Below are 18,962 nucleotides of genomic sequence, written 5' to 3' on the forward strand. Positions count from 1 at the left end.
GGTTCCCTTCTGGTTGGGCCATAAGCTGACGTTATGACGTTAAAAGTTATGAGATAAACTCGTAAGTTTCGTGGGATCCAACTTTGCACAAATTTCTTATGTGTTCGACCTACCTCAACATTTCGGCAGAAGAAATAGCTTGGAACATCGCAGCGTCCCATACTTAGGCGGACCAATTCGTGTACAAAAGGACTGACTTTCTAAAACCGCTCAAAAAACTAATTCAAACAACCACTGGCCTATCTCTGTGATGAAAAAATTTGCAAGACATAATTTCGCATATACTTTTACCGATAATTCCGCACTAAGAAAAATGGTGCAAGACACTGTGTAGTAGTTCTATCACAAACCCAGAGAGTAAAACACCAGAAAAAAACTCTGTTTAAAACTCAGACACTTTAATACAAATAAAACATACGAAGCATGCTAGGCCCTAACCTAACCTAAAGCCTTACGACGAGTGACAGAGTTTCGTTCAAATAGCTTCCCATGTCTCCATCGTACGAATGGAATCTAAAATTAGCAATACACGATAATTATGGTAACTAACCGATAACAAGTAAAAGGAAAGGCTAGGTTAAATGATGCCATGCAGCGTAAACATATCTAAATCAAAAGTATGCAAAAATGATAGAAAACTACGCAAATGGTAAAGCAACAACATAGGGACGAGAATGAGTAACCTATGACTAGGCCTAAACAATGCTGGGAAAATCCCGCACCTACAACATAAACAATGGAAGGGGGCGTATGCTATGACGCGAGATATACGACGTATGCACGAGAAGTATGCCACAGCTAATGATATGCAAAAAGAAACATAGAGAAAATCCTAACAATGAATGGGCTAAGGGGTATCTAACAAAATGACCTAACTTTACTTAAGAAAATTGTGACAGTTCTTTGTTAAAGTTGTTTCTTTGCGTCTAAAGTTAATTGTCTGTTTTTTTAAATAGAACATGCAAAATATCCTTTAAAAGGGCAATTTTTTCTACTTAGTGAAAAGGAAGTCAAACGAACTGCGTTGTAGCATGTTGAGGTAGTTTTCTGTTTTCGATTTTTGAAATACTTAACTTGCGAAAAGAAAGTTAAATTTTTTTGTTATGAAAATTCAAACAAAGCAAAATCCTTGATATGCCAATAATTTTCACCTTTTGATCAAGCCCCTGATGTAATGGAGCCATTTCGGCTTTGTAATCTGTTAATTCCGGAATGAATAATTTAAATGTTGATCAAATTGTAAAGTTTCTTTCAAATCCTTTACATGAAATTTTGAATATTTTTACTGTTTTCCTTGTAAAAGGGGCAGTTTTTGTACTGCCTTATAATAGTATAATAATAATAAATAATTTGTTTAAAGTTGGCGTACTAAATGAACGGCTGATAGCTATAAAGAAGCTAATTAAGGCCAACTATCTATAAAGAGTTAGTATGAAATAAAAATATACGATACAATATTAAAAAGGTTTAAGGTATAATGTTCTAAATAAAACCTAACCCAGAAATAAATTTTTTACACAATCTACAGTTGCATTCTATAGGGTGTGCTCTTAATTCTTTTTAAATGTTGCCAATGATTGGGACTCTCTTATACTGTGAGGTAGTCTTTGCCACAGTTTTTGACCTAAATATCTCACAGTTTCTATACCATAAGAAGTTGTCCTGGCTTTTGGAATATAAAGATTATTTTTAGTTCGCAAATCATAATGTACATTTCTTGTTTAAAAAATCTCACTCATGAAACTAGGGTTCAGGTTATGTTTGGTTTTGTATATTTCTATCATCAAGTACTGTAGATTGCGTTGGTGAATTGATACTGCATTATCCAAAGTCAGCAATGCTTCGTAGTCAGCATGACTGTCTTTATAAACAATTCTGATTCCTTTTCGTGGATTTTATTTACTTTAGCATTCAGACATCTGTCATGGAACATCCAAATTAGGGGGCAGTAACTAAACTGAGCTTTTATGAAGCTGTTCATTAGCCTAATGCCTTATATGCAAGTTTAATGGCTTTAGATAGACAGATGAGTAAAAGGCATCAAAAGTGTACCTATCTTTTATTTGACTGCCTCATAAAATTTTTTTCAATCTCATTCATTCTAATTTCCCGTGTTAGTCACAATTTTCTATTTGCATTTCTCTGTAAAACTGCCCCCCCCCCCCACAAACACACATGTAATTGCGTATTGTTTGACATAAGGCATTTCGTAAGCAACAACCGTAGTGTACCCAGGCACTTCCGTTGACGTAACCTCGTGTATTTGCATTGTTAATATTTGCATTAACGTATTAGTTTCCTTCTAGACGCCCCTCTGGTACTCCGCTAGTTTTTTCCATTTTCACGCTTGAACTTTTGTGGCTCAGGTTCCATCCAGTGGTGGCGCCAGGGGAGGGCTAGGGGGGGCTACAGCCCCTTTGTCGGAAGCATCTAGCCCCCCCCCCCCCCCCCCCCCCATCGGAGGAAATTTTAGGTTATTGTCGGAGCAAATTTGACAAAATAACGTACGAAAACTGCTTATTTTAGTCATTTTAGCCCCCCTGTCGGAAGCTCCAGCCCCTCTGTCGGAAGATTTCTGGCGCCACCTCTGGTTCCATCTGCGTCCTATCACGGCACGGGGGTTTACTTAATAAGCTGATTACCCGGGGATATGCCTGTTTTCGCAGGGTCTCCTTCGCGGCTGAAAATTCCGGGACAAAAATATACTTTTAGTCTCCTTTTTTTCCGGCACAGGTATACCGTATACCTAATGAAGATTTCCAGGACAGGTCAGATTGTTATGAAAATAGCAGTGTTGTCACCTTCATAGACTTATTTCCTTAAAACTCAGATATGGAGTCCAAAAAGAGGTCAACTTTCCATATCAATTCAAAAATGTATTATCATCTTATCAGTCAAATGGTGTCGAGGCAAACCATTAGTTTCCTATATCTTATTCAAGGACTGGTATCATGTTTTCAGAATTTTATTACAGACAGGGTTATAAAATTGTTTCTGGCAAGCACACGTCATTATTCTTCTCACAGGTCAACCATGCCCCTAAATTACCTAAAAATTCATTTTAGAATATTTTTGCAGCCACCTTTCTGCAATCGTTTAAAAAGTTGTACAATTTGTTATGTATTACTTATTGCTTTCACAAACTGGAAACCTCAAGGCCCATGGCCAATTTTCCATCGCCACTACATTTCGGTAACCCTTGTTGTGAGCTGTTTTTTGGTGTTTCTAAAAGCAGATCGAAAAGAAACATTTTAGATCATCGCCCCAAAAGGTCACCCCTTTGTTCATTTCGTATAGCACCTGTAATAAATTTAAGGGCGCTTTTTGGTTATGCAGTTGGCAAAAAGTGCAACTCGGTGAGCTGCAAAGAGGCAGGTGAGCTGAAATTTTGGGGAAAAGGGGGTACGTGACCACTGTGCCCCCCGTTTCCTACGCCTTTGCTTGAATTTAAGACATCATCAATGCCTTGACTGATATGCGAACCAACGTTGGTAGCAATCTGAAATATTTTCAGCAATCTGAAATCTGATCATGAAAGTTAAAGAGAACTTATCAACGAAAATATTTTTGCTGGTCAAATTGCTTTGCAAATCGATTTTCAGTTCTCATCAAAATGGAAAACATTGATTTTTGTCTTGCATGTAGGTATCAAGAGATGCTTGAAATCTAGATTTTATTAGCATTCAAAATATTGTTATGAATTAGTATTGCATGGAAATCAATTTCTTGAAAGGGCACTTTGCTGCCCCCGTGCCCCCCCCCCCGCACCACTAGGGCAATGGGGGCAGCTGCCCCCGCTTCCCCTTGGCTCCGGTGCCCTTGGGTGTATGAGGGGGTGCGGTACCCCCTCCAACATTTTGTTCGTCGGCATAATAAGGATTTTTGCCGCGCAAAAGATGGAATTTTTGTACTCACTCTGTAACATTTTTGCAATTGTAACATATTAACGTTTCTGTGCAGTTAAACTTTAGCACTAGAGTATAAATTTTGAAGCAGAAACGCATAAAAGTAGCATGTAAGAGTATTTATATTTTAACCGCTCCTTTAAAGAATGAGACAAGTTTTTTTGTCTGCAAAAATCACCTCTTCACCCCTCCAAACAATTTTCTTGGCTCCGCCCCTGAACGTGAAAATGAAAAAGTGCGATTGCTCGGAAAACCGCTCGGGTTTCAATATTTGAGAAACGATTTGTAGTAGGATAAAGAAAGCAGTTATCAAGAAACGCTGAAATGTGATGACCTCGGCAAGAGGAACTAGAAACTTGTTATAGGGCCTTGTAGCAGGGCAAAGGTTTTCAGGAAGGCTTTTGCGGACACCTTCCTCTTTGTTCCTGACCTGCCTGACGCATCGAAAACGGAAGTGTCCGCCTCGAACCTTTTGCGTCTTTACACCAAAATATCTACGTTTACACTTACGTCAAAGGTACTGGGTGAGGCTTAACGTCGGTTTGTTGCTGAGGGCTGTGAAAGCCATCGATTTAATCGGCAGCTAAGGTGAGAAAAACCCCGCGCGCACATTGACGTCTCAAAGAAACACCAACTTTGTTGTCACGTGATTTACCTTTGTATTCAAATTTGCTCGAAGCGGATAAAGTCAAGAGGCTGTGACACTTATCAGACACATCTTTGGCTGCAGAGAGAACGGTCGTAAATATGAAGTTGGCTCTGCTGTTAGCGTTGGCTTTTACAGGTACGCTCGACAGAATTTCTATTTACATTCATTAGGTGTTATTTTTAATGATAGCGAATTTATATAGCTTTTTGTGAAATAGCTTCATCGCACTAGAAAGGTTAGCTGCAATGGTAAATTAAAGTCGTGCATTTTAGAATTTATAACGTTAATCTACTCTTGATGCTGGTAAACCAGGTTAATTAGGGAAAAGGAAACTTTTGATTTATTTGGGAAATTAGGGGCCCTGCTCAAAATTTTAGCCCTTTTGGATAATGTTATAATGTTATCAATGTTATAATGTTATAATGTTAATTTCAATAAAGTTATAAAAATTTTTGAAATGGCAACAAAACCATATTCAAAATCCAACATCATTGATTCCACCGGATTCCACAAAACGATTGATTACACAAAGATAATTACATTAAAGACAATTGCAATATGTTAAACCGATTTGTAGGAATCCGAGCAAAACCATAAAACCAGCTCAGTGCATTGTGCTGGCTTATTTGAAAGGTAACAGAAAAAAGAAATACTTTGGTCCATGGCTAATAACTGATTCAGAGCTGAATGAAAAACCAAAATGAACGAGATATTGATAATTGATATTTTATGTATCATCATTTTGGCCGGCAGTATTTTTATGCCTTACTCTTTGTATGATAACTTGCAAATGATTTTTATAAGATCACAATCCCCCGAATAAGCCCCCTTTAAATTTTCCCACATTTCATCCAGAATTTTTTTTTAATATTCAAATTGCGTGCAAAAATGTTTTCATTTAATTCGGTGTGAAATCTCAAATTTCGGTGCGCAGCTCTACGCTCCCCTCGCGCGTGCATTTGCCAAACTCTTGACTTTTGAGACCGGTACTCCTCCTGACCTTTTTCTTTACTTTCTTTTAGGTTGGTAAACCTACACTAATAGCTATATAAAAGCTAATCAAAACAAACTAAATATGTTAACAAAAACTGAATTTAACAACGTAACAGTAATAAATGAATTACCCAGTATGGAGCAAGTTCTTTGTTGCCACTAAACCAATGTACAGTCGGTTCCCTGTCACTTTATATAGCCCACTTGTCCTATAAATGGTTTACAAATGCGGCATGAGCAAGAAATCGCTGAAATAATTTGATACTTGCTTTAAAAATTTGATACTTGTCTCCCGGTCGGTCGGTTTCTATCTCCATCTACATAATTGGTTGTAATATGAAGCCTATCCCATCCCATGCTTTCTTTTGGGTACGTTGCGGACACCCACCCTTATTAGATTTTTCATTAACTTTAAAGGTAAGGTAAGAATATTTTATTCTTAACGAATATTTTATTCGAGCCTTCTTCCCCTACCCTTATATCTGATATTCCTGTATTCCAGTGGCGGCGCCAAAGGGTAATTACCTGCATATTTTCAGAGAGGAACAAAGAAACCCATCCTAAAACGGATTTAAGGTCCATGGACACTTCCCTTCGCTCTCAGTTAGGATGAATTTCGCATTTCGTCCAAGTTCGACGAGAAAGGATTGGGACATTTTTCTGCAGTGTATTATTTTGATGTTGTTCTTTGATTCTAAAACCGCCAAGTTAGACATGGGGTAACATCTTGGTAAAATTGCAACATTGTAGTTGACATTTGATATCCATCGCATTTAAGCAATCAAACTATTGATACCGTGTGAATTCTCATACCCTGGGTGCCAGTGCCACAAGAGCCACAGTGGTTGAGGTAGAAAAAACTTTGAGTTACCGATTGACAAAGAGTTACCGGCGATTGATAAGATATGGACGTGACACAATTGTTCTTTGGGCAATCCAAATATATACTAAAAGATGATGTCAGAGTTGTCAAGTACTCAGCTACCCTATATAAATAACAAAAACAAGCTTCTGCTTGCAAGCAAAGGATCGATCGTTTCCGTCCAAGAGTAGACAGAAGATTTCTGAGCGGTTTCACATGAATCACAGAGCCAGATCAGAGATGCCGCACACATGAAATATGATGTTTCTTAATTATTTTTTAATATCTTCAAGCACCTATTTAATTTTCCTGTGCTCTTCGTACTCCTTTATTGTTGCAAATTTCCATACTATTCATATTGTGTTCTTATTTGGTTATAAATTAGAAGGAAGGGGCTGAAAGCATTGTGCTGTTAGTAGAAGCTATGATCCTATGGGTTCTGCTCTGAATCAATTAAAACCTTATGTTAGCATTTACAGCAAAGTTTGCAATAAATGTAAGGTATTGTCATTTTCTGAAGTTTCCCCGATCGCAGTTTTGAAATATACTTTTAAGAGCTTTGCACGTTCATTGGGGGCCTTTTATAGGGGTCTTTGGCATGGGCACATCTTAAAAGTGTTGTTTGCATTCTCTCTCTCTCTCTCTCTCTCTCTCTCTCTCTCTCTCTCTCTCTCTCTCTCTCTCTCTCTCTCTCTCTCTCTCTCTCTCTCTCTCTCTCTCTCTCTCTCTCTCTCTCTCTCTCTCTCTCTCTCTCTCTCTCTCTCTCTCTCTCTCTCTCTCTCTCTCTCTCTCTCTCTCTCTCTCTCTCTCTCTCTCTCTCTCTCTCTCTCTCTCTCTCTCTCTCTCTCTCTCTCTCTCTCTCTCTCTCTCTCTCTCTCTCTCTCTCTCTCTCTCTCTCTCTCTCTCTCTCTCTCTCTCTCTCTCTCTCTCTCTCTCTCTCTCTCTCTCTCTCTCTCTCTCTCTCTCTCTCTCTCTCTCTCTCTCGAATGATTTCCCAGGATCCTATAGAAAGAATTTCCTTATATTTTAACTGTGCAAGTTCAGTTAGTTTTGAAGACTGAATGTGTTGTACTTTGCTGATTGTTTATAAAGGCATTAAAGATCAGCGTGAATATGTTGGATAAAAGGTAGTGTGTATTTACATAATGATTAGAAATAGGTTGTGTAAATATTGTTTTAAAGATATATGCTGGTAGGAATCCAGCTTTCAATTAGTGACAATATAGAAATAATACTTAGCTAGGTCAAATAAAAAACATAAAATATTGACGAAGGTAAAAGAAAAGGACATTTTCGCTCTCCCTCTCTCTGTTGTCTCTACAGAACAAAGTGGTGATTTCTGCCAAGTCAGGATCAAATATACTTGAACTGTTCCACACAAATGTAGACACTTTGTTATGATAACCTTGATTAGATATACATGTTTTGCTAGTTCTGGAAAGGAACTGCGCAAAATTTTCCAATTCAGTTGACGGACTAAATTTTTAATAACACTTCTGATTACTAAGCGTCTTGGAGGAACACGCTGGGGAAAATGTAGGCCAAAATTTCTGCAGATGTTCCATGAACTGCCGTGTCCATGAAAGTTGAAATATTCAGTTGAAGGCGTCATGGGCTTCTTAATTCGAACTGGGCCTATAAAAGATTATCAATTGCCTGACTTGTTCATTTTTGTCTATTTTCAACAGATTTACTTAATATTTGAGTTTTATGGATTTGAGCATCAAGTCATATTCTAGAATGGGTCTTTAGTCCAGCTATTCAGATATAAACTATCTTGGAGTATTGTTCCTATAAATTTTTTATACAAAACAAACCTTTTGGAAACAATAGTTCTCTACCTGATTTAGAATTTCACAGATAAGGAGACGATGGAAACAGGTTTTTAATGTCTGAAAGCAATTTTTATCAAATTTTAATCTGATGAATAAACCGTTGCCTTCTTGCCAATAAACCACTGTCCTCGGCTGGCCTTATGTGCAAGCTTCAAATGGTTCGTCAAATCGTCTTTGGTGAAATCTTTTTGGCAATCTGTTCTTTAAGGTTTTAAAAAAAATTGTTTAATCAAAGTAACTTAATTGCACAGAAACATTTTGGATCAATGCTTCTCATTCCCTTAAAAATTTCAGAATCCACTACATTCAATGTTTTTTTTCTTTGATTTTTGCAGCCGTTATTGCACAGAAAGCAGATGAAATGAATCCATTTGACAAGATCATGTTTATCAACAATAATGGTAACACTTTATAATCCTTTTATCAAGATGATTTTGTAATTTACTCACAGCAACCTAATTGACAGATTATGACCTATTATAAGAAGATTTGTACAATTTGTTGTTCGGGTACAAAACATCAAGCCAATTTTGATGCTTTGTATTCAAACTGCATTTAAATATTTTTTGCCAATTAGAGCGATGTCCCTTTTTTATCTCAGCAGTAGTAGATGTAAGTTTTTGCAATTAAGAGACGTGAAATATTTCACATTGAAATGCTTCTTCCCAAAGAGAGAATGCACCTCCGAAGCAAGCAATTTCTTGATATGCATCATAGTCTACAAACTACCAGACTAGCACTCGATATTGCCAAGTAAATGTGTAAAGCCATCATACACAAGGTCCAGATATTTTCAACTCAAGCTAACAGACATAAAATATCATATCAGTTTCAAATTTTGAAAAGACATACAATAGACTTGCTTGATAATAACTTAAGAATTAGCCATTTCAAACTGGCATAAATAAGTGAATTCGTTTTGCAGGCGGCAAATCGCGTTCTTTTCCGTCAATAAGTGTCATGTAATGTGTACGAAAATTGTTTGCTTGCATACTAAATTTACACTTATATTTTTTAACAGCCGGGGCAAAGTTTTCAGTGGACAACGAAAATAACCGTGAGTTGGTCTTTCATTTCATATTTGTTTAAATTTCTCAGGCCTGCAATAATTAAGCCGTAAAAGATATTATAACCTTGAAACACGATGGTCAAGCATTTTATTTAAATTGCATCTTTCTTTGTATTTGCTTGGTTACTTTTCTTAAAATGAAGATGGACAAACTGGACCACGTCCTGGAAACACGAGTCCCGATCACCGTGTTTAGGTCATTAAATGATTCTTTCCCCTCACCGCTACGAAACATATCTAAGCGTCTTAAGCATGGCAAGGATACCCGGTGTGTGGACTACAAATTTACCTGATTAAAAATTTGTTGCCTGAAACTTTTTAGCTGCTGTCACAAACCTCTGCAATACATTTTGTAAATCTAGCTCTGTATGATAATAACGGACTTTCCTAATAGTGTTGTCAAATCTCTATATCGGGACGGGCTAAGGATATAGTTACTACCTGAGGCGGCACCATAGTTGCCGCCGAAGAGCGGGAAATTTTCGAATTTTGATGCTTCTAGTTTCCTGGAAAATGCACTCTTTTAAGCAAATTTCACTAAAGCAATACTCCTCATCCTATTGAAAATTATTTTTTTTTGCAAAAAATTTTTACAGCAGATAAAAACAACAATTTCGCTGTGGTCTTGTAAAATACCAGGTTGTCAGCTTCTTCTAAATTTAGATGGGTCTGGATTTTTAGATTTATTGCTAACAAGCAATCTTCAAATTTTCAAATCATTGTTTGTTTACCCTCATTCATGTCAAGGAATATCATATTTAACCAACGGAGCAACTACCTTTGCTTGAACCTTTATTGATTTTATAATATGAAGGTCTCTGAAATACCTAAAGCGTTTCTTCCACCGAGCGGATTTTACCTGAAATTTCCTATTGAGATACTATTGGGGGGGGGGGTGACACCCCCCGGTCGCGACGCCCCTGCCTATAATGATAGCAGTTCTTCATTCTACTGGATAGGAGTATCCTGTTCTATCATCAATACTATTTTTATGAACAATTTTTTGGCGGTACAGAACTTGAAAATGGCTTTGAAAAAAGCAAACATTTTACAACATATTGGCCAAAAGCTTTTTCGTCTGACACTCCTCAGAGCATAAAACGTGAAAATAAGGGTCCGAAAGAACACGATGAAAAATATATACCCAGTTGTGGATCAAAATAGGCCATTTAGAAAAACGGAAGCACAATCTACATTTGTAGTCTTTTCACAAATGTCCCTTTGAGTAAGACCATCAAAATATGTGCCGAAGCTTTGTACCGGAGCGAGCTTAATAGCCCATCATTCCCAGAGGAAGTATTCATTGAACTAATTGGCCTATTTTATTTCATAATGTATTTCAGATAACCAATGGTTTGGTAATTTTTTTGATGTCCTATTGCAGACCCGGATCTTTTCGAAGGTGACATTGTCATGACAAAATCTCTACAAACAGACATCGACAACATGGAATATGCTGCAAAAAACAAAATTTCTAAATTCGATGCAATCACAAACGGTGCTTGGTCGAATGGCGTTATACCTTATACTTTTGATCGCAATTTCAGTAAGTTGCTTTCACCTTTCATCACTTGGCACCTTTAAAGTAATACCTATCATTTCGAGACTTCTCTCTGTATAGTTTTGAAAAGAGGAATTTGGTCATCATTCATTCTTTTAACTTAATATGTCTTTTGAAAAAAGCTAAATTTTCGTGTGTTTTCCATACAGAAGGGAGAGGAAGTATGTGCTAGGAAGAGAAAGTTGTAAATGGATTTGAGTTATTATTAAGGCAGATTATTCCATGCAACTTGAAACACCTTTAAAAGCTCTATATCATTCTTATGGTTCATTCTTATCTTCATAGTAAGATTCTTTGCTATGTTTTGCAAACATGCAACTCTGCAAGCATAGTAAGGCTAACTGAATTTAATAATCACTCCTGTGTATTAAAAATTAGCCTTTATTTGAAAACTTTTCAGATGCCAGGGGTCGCTCGGTCGTGCGCCAAGCCATCGCTGATTACCAAAAATACACGTGCATCAAGTGGGTTCCAAGAACCAACCAACGAAGCTATGTTACCTTTTTCCACGGATCAGGGTATGTGTACATCAAGAGCTGCACTCCTACGCCTTTCCAATCTTGAACAGGACTTCTGCCATTGCTCCCTCCCCCTCCCCCCATTTTTTTTCAAAACAGTAAAGCTTTTTCAAAATCTTTTGTTTTGGCTGTTAATTTTCCTTTTACCCTACCTTCCAGCCTATGTTGGTGCCTATGTTGAGGACACAGAGCCTTACTCCGCACTTCAACTGACTGGTATTGTGTCCCTCGCTTCTGTCATCTCTGTTCTGCTATGGTATGAGGCCCATTAACATTTTTCACGTTACAGCTCCAAAGGCTTCATGTTGCTCAGGCTATGACAAGATTGTTGATACGGAAGTTAGTGCAAAGGGTTACAAAAGCCGCAAAAAATTAAATTTTTTAAAATGTAAAGTTCATGTTTTTTAGCAAATAATTTTCTGAGATGTGACTTATTATTGCCAGCGTTTTTAAGAAATCTTTCATCAATATTGAGAATATTTTTGCTATTTTTGTTTGTTAATTTGGATATACCATAAAAGCTCTATTAAGCCCCCCTCTCCATTAACCCCCCTCTCTATTAATTCCCCCTCTTTATTAAGCCCCCCTCTTTAGGCTTTGATGTCAAACATAGAAAACATGCGCATTAAGTGGGTCTCTTGACGGGTGTGATGATGATAAGATCGTATGCAGTAAAGACCGTACGGCCTATGTAAAGACCAACTTGTGCGACATAATAGTCAGTTGAGATTTGTTTTGAAGACATCCTAGGGTTATCAATTTATAATGATGATGTTGATGTTGATGAAAATGATGACCTTATAATTGACTGGTTAAACTTTCGAAGCTGCTAGCAAAGTTTTTTGCGAATATTTGTATGACATTTTCATATCAAGTGGCCAAGGGCATTTTTGAAAAGTTTTTTGCTTCAAATTTTTAATAAGCCCCCTTTCTCTAATAAGCTCGCTCTCTTTTAAGCCCTCCTTTAGGATTATTAAAATAGATAAGCCCCCGGGGGCTTAATAGAGCTTTAACGGTATGAAGTATTTACTTGGCATCCGGAAAATTTGATCTTTTTCACTAGGTCTTGGGTATATTAAAGTTCAATTAACTCTCGGATTTCGAAGAGGTTCATTCTAAATTCTATTAGGCATCTGCTATCCTGTTAACGTTACAGAATCGTAAAGCTGCTTTTTGTACAAGATACTGCTTTTTTCATCGCTTTAAAATGAAGCAGAAAGGAACGGAACCAAATTTGACCCGATTTACCCTTCCATTTAAAGAACAGAACTTTTATGTGAAGCAAAAGCTTCTCTAGATTGAGCCACGTTTTCCATCGAAACCAAAAAGAGTAGATGCCTTGTGTAAACGCCAGACCTATGGTCGATTTATTCAGGAACTTTATTTATTCAGGTCGCTCTACCTTTTTCTGTAGTGTAAACGGTATTATTCTTATTCTAAGGCTTATTTTCTCTCCAGATGCTACTCCATGATTGGACAGCAAGGTGGCCCCCAAAGAATTTCTATGGCGAGTCCTGGTTGCCTGTCAAAGGGAATCGCCATCCATGAAATGATGCATTGCGCTGGATTCTTCCACGAGCAATCGAGAACCGACAGAGATCGATACATTAAAATTCAATGGGGAAATATAATGTCAGGTGAGGCCCAGGTCAAATGTCACTGTTAATTCCGCACAGCTAAGAGCGGCTATTGTTGAAACAAGAATTATCCACCTTTTACGGACTAAAATGTCAGTTTGATTCAATCTTTTCCGCCATGACCAATCCCACAACGCAATCATTTCGCAGGACACTACCCCATCAATATAGAAATGCACTGAGTCGTAGTAAAAAGGCATTCTTTATAAAGAGTCATTTGCTTTCGGTGTGATCGCTGTAGTTTCATGTGAGATCAGCACCCGTTGTTGACAACTTGCGATTGAACGAAGCTGGTTTGTAAAACATCTTGTGATAAATGTCTGGCCAACCAAAAGCATTGCAGCGCGAAAATGTTAACTCCACGTATTTTGGTATACCCTCTTCTTTTATCAAGACACAATGCCTTTAAAGGATGATTTCCACTTGGCGAATTCTTTCGCGCGAATCGAATTTTTACCAATGTAAGCATGCGTGGTGTCATGTTCTCAAATTTCGCAGCGAAAAAATTCGATTCGCAGAAAGTATATCACGGTCCTACTCTATCGCTACGATTTTTTATTCGATTCGCGCGAAAGAATTTGCCTAGTGGAAATCAGGCTAAAGTTGTGCAATAGAGAGCGATGGATTTATGTTGCGTCAAATGTTGCTTTTCATATTGCCACCCTTGACTCTAATTTCAATATCTACATTGTTACTTAGGCTAATGTTACACTATACTGGATTGCTATCGGAGCGGAGGAGAGTAACTTTTACTCCGAAGTGATATATAGGGTAGCCCTTACTACGGCGCTTCGCTCGCCTATACGCCTGCATCCCTCTGCGTTTCTCTGCATTCCTGGTACAAAATGAAGTGTGCTTTAGTAAACTCACGTCTAAAATGCACCAGATTAAATTATTTGATGTTCTGTTCGAAGCTGTGTGCTGTTGCAAATTCGCTTTCAATAACTACTGCATAAAACGACGAAAACAGCCCTGAAAGTTTAGAGATAAGTGATGGGGTTCGCTGGATGGATAGCAAGATTGCATTGCTATCTGATGTGTTTAAAGTATGTTTCTTTCAGTGGCCTCTTCAATGAAATTTGGGAAGAGTTGAAATCCAAATACGACAAATTTGGGACGATTTTGGTTGGGTATTATCCAACAGCAACCAAATCTCAGAAATCGCCATTGTTCACTAATGATCGAATTGCTTCAAGCAAAAAACAATAAGAAAAATTCATGGTTTCGAAGCGGATTATGCGGGATTCGTTCGATTACACTACAACGCACCGCTACGGAGTAACTCCGGAGTGATCACCTCCAGAGCGGAGTGATTTTCACTATCCGATCCGATATGAAGTTAATCCGCTCCAATAGTAATCCGGTATAATGTAACTGGCACCTCGGCAAAACGACGTACCATAGAAAGTGAAACAATCATTCTGTATCGGAGAGTTTTTACTGAAAAACAAACACCCAGATTATTATAAATTCTCTAAATGTTCTTAAAAAGGACTGATAGAATTGGTTCCTGCTAACCCCAGGTTGAGTTATGCAGAGCGTGTGTGACATACTGACAGTATCCAAAAATTTAGGAACTAATTTCAACTTTATTTATTCAGGTGTCGATTACAACTTCAAGAAGTACAGGTATGGACAAGCATCCACTCTTGGCGAGCCATACGATAAGCAGTCAGTCATGCACTACGGAAAGTAAGTTTCTCCAACAAAATTGTTGGTTTACTAGAAGGAAATCTAAATATACTGAACTGAACGTTCAACTGAGCCCATAATTTGCTCTGCTGAACATATTACATGTTGGGCTGTACACTGAATTGGCTGTGCTGAACACTAAGTTTGCTGGGCTGAATCCAAAGTTTCCTTGTCTGAACACTAAGTTTGCTATGCTAAACGCTAAGTTGGCTGTGCCGAACACTAAGTTGGCTGAACTGAACACTAAGTTTGCTGTGCTGTACACTGGGCTGGCTGGGCTAAACAGTAAGTTGTCTGTGCCGAACACTAAGTTTCCTGGACTGAATCCGACGTTTCCTTGTCTGAACACTAAGTTGGCTGTGCTGTACACTAAGTAGAAGCCAAGAACTTTTGACACGTTTTTGCAAAACATGGCTGACCTTGAAAGCTTTGACCCCTAACAAACTAATTTAACAAACAAAAAGCAAAATGAAACTGGTTTCAGATAACGTTCAGGGAAGCAATGGTTTTTAGGTGTTTATAAAGAAGCTTCTTTAGTTAAGAACAACAAAAAATTATTATCGCAAAAAGATAGGGGCAATGTTAAGCTCGGCATTTGGGTTTCCTCAGAAAGAAAATTTGGATGTGGTATCAATCAATTTCCGGCAACTTGAAGGGCGTAGTTTGCAAATTTTTGCCCGGCTAGTTAACCCCATTTTCCTTTCACCAAAAATAGTGGTCTTGAAAAAAGGCTTGAGCACTTGAATACACAAAAGAATTGCCTACAAAACACATAATTTTCTATACTAAAAAAACTAACTTCCTTCGCAGCTATGCATTCAGCAAAAACAGAGGAAAGACGATCGTTTCTCTCTCGAACCCATCGGAGACCCTTGGACAGCGAAGAGGATTTAGCCGTATTGATATCAATCAACTGAACAAGTATTACAAGTGTAGAGGAACAAAGCCGCAACCGACAAAGAAACCTGGTAAGAACGCCAATTCTTCGATAGCAAGCTGTTAGACAGTAGTGTCGGTTAACGCTAGAAGGAGGCTTTTCTCAGTGGCAATTTTTTTGCGGCCTTTTTTTTCGCGAATGGAGTTGTCTGTTTTTAATCAAAACATGAACGAGAACTACACTTTGCGGTCTTTTAAAAGCTGTAAAACTTTATTCTATGAGCAATAAACTATAAAAATTTGAATATACTTCGTGGCAAGGCACTATAGAATAGTTACTTACGGTTGCAATTCTGTAGCCACTTTCTCCTTTCTTTGTTATAGAAAGACTTTGAGGTGTTACCTAGGAAATTCCTACCAATAAACCAGATTACACTATAAGAACCAGTTACTTACAATATTTTGTTAAAGTTTAGTAATGCTACAACTGATCGATAGCATTGAAGTGATCGGTTTATACACTTAATTTGTGCTATCCACAGTGTGGCAAAAAATTCTTTCAATAACTAATATAATTAAATATCAACAATATCGTAAGTTTGCAAATGGCTGATGACTTAAAAAGGCGTTAAGAAATATAGGATGGAAACATTTTGTTTTCAATTCAATTTAAACTACAATTACAAATCTCACTATTACAAGGTAATTTGCAATTGGCTAGCCTGGTTTTACAAGAAAAACTATAACAATCGTAAGGTAAAAGGAAAAACTGAGGAAAAAAATCAAAATTTCGGGTTTGTCCATGCTTTATTTTTGCAACAAAATATTATAATGTTATCGATAACAATCAGTGTAGATAATATTTTAACTGGTTGACTTTGTCAGCTGTAAAACGGGTAATATTGTTCTGTAATACTTTCTGTTAGCATTTAAGGACATGCATATATAGAGTGAACAAACTATTTTAAGTACTTTCATGAATAGAAATTTTCATAATAATAGCTCTATCAAATTTGGATGACGTCATCAGTCACCACCTTCGTTTATGGCATTGGGTGAAAATAAGTAAGACAGGCTACCATTAGAAAATTAATGTTTCTTGTTCCGTTCTGAAAAAATGGATTCCATAATTCAGATGATAACGGGAATGGCATCAGAAGATATCTTGAATTTTATGTTTCCAGTAATAAGGGAAAGTAATTATCGACAAAATGCGTTTTGAAAAATCTACGCCAAAACTCAACCAATAGTGCCTTAGTGTTTTCGGTATAAATGTCTTTTTGTGCCTTTTCGTCCATCCCAAAAGTCCATTTTTGACTGTGCAATCCTGTGCAATTAGCTCTAATACAATAGCTTTTACTTTCAGTGTCAACATGCACAGACAGCTACGTGTTTTGCAAAGCCTTGAAAAGCTACTGCAGCCATTCCTGGGTTATTGCAAACTGTAAGAAGTCGTGTAACCGATGTTCTCGACCAAAACCACGCCCAAAGCCGAAGCCAAATTGTGAAGACCAAAACCGCTACTGCTCCGGTTGGGCAAGAGCGAAGTATTGCAACCATCGGCGATACAAATCTTTCATGCAAAGGAGTTGCAAAAAGAGCTGCAATTTTTGTTGATCGCAAGGATAGAGACCTTTTTGCTAACACAAGTGCATTAGTTGGGCATTGTGTTTTTGTATCTTATTTTTTTCATCTGTTCATTTAATGTTTCCGATGTCTATAGCTTGACTTATTGATGTATCATTCCAATACCTTGTCTGTAAAAGTGATTGTATTTTTGTTCATTTTTTATCTCTTTTCGCATCATAGCTTTCAATGTTACAAAGTAAAGAATCATGTTCCTCCCAACTGAAGTATTGCCCGAGCTACATTCCTTCTTTGCTTTAACAGAGGAAGGGCACTGTTGGGAAATTCAATAGCACGATTTTTTTAGTTATAAAAGTGACGATGTCTCTGTTTTCAAAATTTGAAACATGCTTCAAACCTTGTGATGCTCTTATCTTTCTTTATGAATTTTTGACCAAGATTGAGCCGTTCTTTTTCCTGCGACGAGACGAAATCTGAGGAAGCTAAATGTTACTTTATTCCTGCTTAAAGTGGGTACTCAACATAAAATTTCGGTTTCCTGTCTTGTCGCTGCAAGGTCTCTTGCCTAACTAAGAATATAATTTTATAAATCCTTTACCGGCCTTCCAGTATAGCTGATAATCCAACAAAGTTTGATATTTAGTTGGGTGCCATGAATTTTGGTGAATTCATTTTTGATGAAAAAATTTTGGTCATGTATGAAATTTCGGTGTAAATCTCGGTGTAAATTTCGGAGTAAATCTCGGTGTAAATTTTGGTGTAAATTTCGGTGAGAATTTGAAAAATTAAGGTGGAAAGAAAAAATTTAGGTGAGTAAAGAAAAGAAACATTTTCTGTAATCATAATTGCCTTAAGCTTTTTCTGATTCCATCTTCCGCATTAAATTATTTGGAGCGCAAATAGCAAAGTTACAAAAATCGAATATTTTAATGTCAGTCCAATAAATGTAACTGAAGAGAAGGCAAGAATGTAGAAACTCTTTTTTAGAGGAGGTCTTTTTATCTTATATTTTATAGCCTATGGAGGAAAATTAACTGGAAGCGTTTATAATTCGCAATATTTTCGATTGCCAATCGCAACTAGGGGGTTTGAAATTCTGGTCGATTGTTAGTGAAGGATTGAGGCGTCCACATTGAAACCGCTGGAACGGAATAAATGAAAGACACTATGAAATATAAGCATCAGTTCAGCCCATAGATCACTCAGATTGTTGGATGTAGGGGGCGAAAGAGAAAAAAGTGAAGATAAGCTGGATATTGTTTTTGTTGGTGATGAAGGAAAACCAGAAACTTGGTATTCATAGGTTGTGGGTAATATGCTAATTTTATAGGATACTTACAATATCAACAAAGCAGTCTTTGTTATTTTCAAAGTTCATCAGTGTAAATCGAGATTTTTTTAGCGTTTGAAAATTTCGGTAAGAAAATGTTTTTGTTTAGGAAATGTGCGGTCGGATTTATTTTCTGTTGCCCTGCTTCGCCAAAGTTTCTTAAAAAAGCTTTTCCCAATACCATTTTAACGACTAGTTCTGCTTACCTGTGTCTATTACCTTATCTGCGTGAAAAATTTCTGGTTGAGTGAAAAATATTCAACAGATCAAAGAAAATGTAAGAAAATGAAATGTTTAACACAGCAAAAAAATTATTCGTTAATGATGGATAATTCATTTTCCTGCCCTTTTCATCGTTGACGAATTGCGTCAGCTTTAAAAGGCCGTAACAGTGAACAACAGTGGACTTGAGCTTTCCATCGATCTTCAAGCCTTTAAGATGTATATG

At 37.3% G+C, this 18,962-nt stretch overlaps 1 protein-coding gene across 1 annotated transcript; it reads left to right on the forward strand.

Annotated features, from left to right (window-relative positions):
* Nucleotides 1–4,530: 4,530 nt before the first annotated feature.
* On the forward strand, nt 4,531–17,362 carry LOC135684269 (hatching enzyme 1.2). The gene is made up of 9 exons (XM_065199747.2): nt 4,531–4,689; nt 8,580–8,645; nt 9,266–9,301; nt 10,698–10,859; nt 11,275–11,392; nt 12,851–13,029; nt 14,631–14,721; nt 15,532–15,689; nt 16,964–17,362. Exons 1-9 carry the CDS (start codon nt 4,653–4,655, stop codon nt 17,212–17,214), a joined length of 1,098 nt encoding a protein of 365 aa, XP_065055819.2. The 5' UTR covers nt 4,531–4,652; the 3' UTR covers nt 17,215–17,362.
* The last annotated feature ends 1,600 nt before the right edge of the window (nt 17,363–18,962 follow it).

The sequence above is a fragment of the Rhopilema esculentum genome, chromosome 21 (genome assembly GCF_057945365.1).
Source record: "Rhopilema esculentum isolate cy_ngs chromosome 21, ASM5794536v1, whole genome shotgun sequence".
Taxonomy (NCBI): Eukaryota; Metazoa; Cnidaria; class Scyphozoa; order Rhizostomeae; family Rhizostomatidae; genus Rhopilema; species Rhopilema esculentum.

What these genes read in the sequence shown, in the direction of transcription:
- LOC135684269 (XM_065199747.2), top strand. Translation starts at nt 4,653, where the DNA reads ATGAAGTTGGCTCTGCTGTTAGCGTTGGCTTTTACAG. An exon ending in TACTTTTGATCGCAATTTCA is followed by an intron (nt 10,860 to 11,274) that starts GTAAGTTGCTTT and finishes AAAACTTTTCAG; the next exon opens with ATGCCAGGGGTCGCTCGGTC. An exon ending in GCAACCGACAAAGAAACCTG is followed by an intron (nt 15,690 to 16,963) that starts GTAAGAACGCCA and finishes TTTTACTTTCAG; the next exon opens with TGTCAACATGCACAGACAGC.